The following is a 981-nucleotide window of genomic DNA, read 5'->3' as shown; positions in this document are numbered from 1 at the left end:
ATAATAATAATAATAATAATAATAATAATAATAATAATAATAATAATAATAATAATAATAATAATAATAATAATAATAATAATAACTGCTGATACTATTGTTATCAATAGTCATATTAATATTATCCATATTATTTATATTATTAATATGGTGATAATAACGATAATGGCCGTTCATATTTCACGGGATTCCTCTTTATCAATACTAATTTTTTGTTCACTTTCGTCTATTGCAACGTTTTTGGTTTCAGAATCCGTTCCGTCAATATTATCAAACTTAGAGATAACATCCATTTCTTCGGGTGTGTTTTTTCCTTCTTCGATTGGATCAGGGAATTGCTTTTGGTAGAAAATGCTGTTCGGCTTCCCTTGATTTCGCTGAACAGCGGGTGGTAATTGTCAGAAATGCACAACGTCCATTGATTTCGACTTGGGATGATTGCATTTCAGCGATGTCCAATCAGGAAATTTCTCCGAAGACGGTTCAGACCGTAGTGACGTTGCTTCTGTACTGGTTCTGTCACTGTTTTCTGGGTTTTGCCCGTGTTTATCTGCGTACTTTTCTTTGGCATCTTTCAATGATGTCAGCCATTGGCTCTGCAGAATAAAATCAAATGATAAGCTTAATATTAAGGATAATGAGAAGAAAAACAACAAAATTTCTTAAAAACATTGAAGAGAAAACCAGTCTCCACAAATTGCAACAGATGTATAAAACACAACAGAGGGATAAAAAACAAGTTTTAAATTTAAAATGTTATATTGCGCGGAAGCAAAACTATTATAAACATAATACTAGAAAATTCACTAATATTGATTACAGGTTAACATTAGCCACAAAGATCTGTTGTTGTTTCTGTTTTTGAGATCTTTCGGTTGCTGGTGTTTTTTGAAGATGTAATGGCTTTTGAGGGCGGTTTCTCTTCTGTTTGTGTGTGTGTGTGTGTGTATTGTGTATTTTGTATGCATGTATATATGCATG

At 31.9% G+C, this 981-nt stretch overlaps 1 protein-coding gene across 1 annotated transcript in view; it reads right to left on the bottom strand.

Moving 5' to 3' along the window:
• Positions 1–115: 115 nt before the first annotated feature.
• LOC106877684 (pleckstrin homology domain-containing family G member 7) overlaps positions 116–981 on the bottom strand; it is a 183,844-nt gene continuing 182,978 nt past the window's right edge. The window contains exon 14 of the mRNA XM_052974963.1: positions 116–596. Within this exon, the coding sequence (XP_052830923.1) occupies positions 399–596 (198 nt within the window). The 3' untranslated portion in view covers positions 116–398. The remainder of the gene's footprint in view (positions 597–981) is intronic.

Source organism: Octopus bimaculoides, chromosome 20 (assembly GCF_001194135.2).
Source record: "Octopus bimaculoides isolate UCB-OBI-ISO-001 chromosome 20, ASM119413v2, whole genome shotgun sequence".
NCBI classification, from domain to species: Eukaryota; Metazoa; Mollusca; class Cephalopoda; order Octopoda; family Octopodidae; genus Octopus; species Octopus bimaculoides.
Note: the sequence above shows the minus strand (reverse complement) of the source record. Positions and strands in the feature narration are given on the sequence as shown.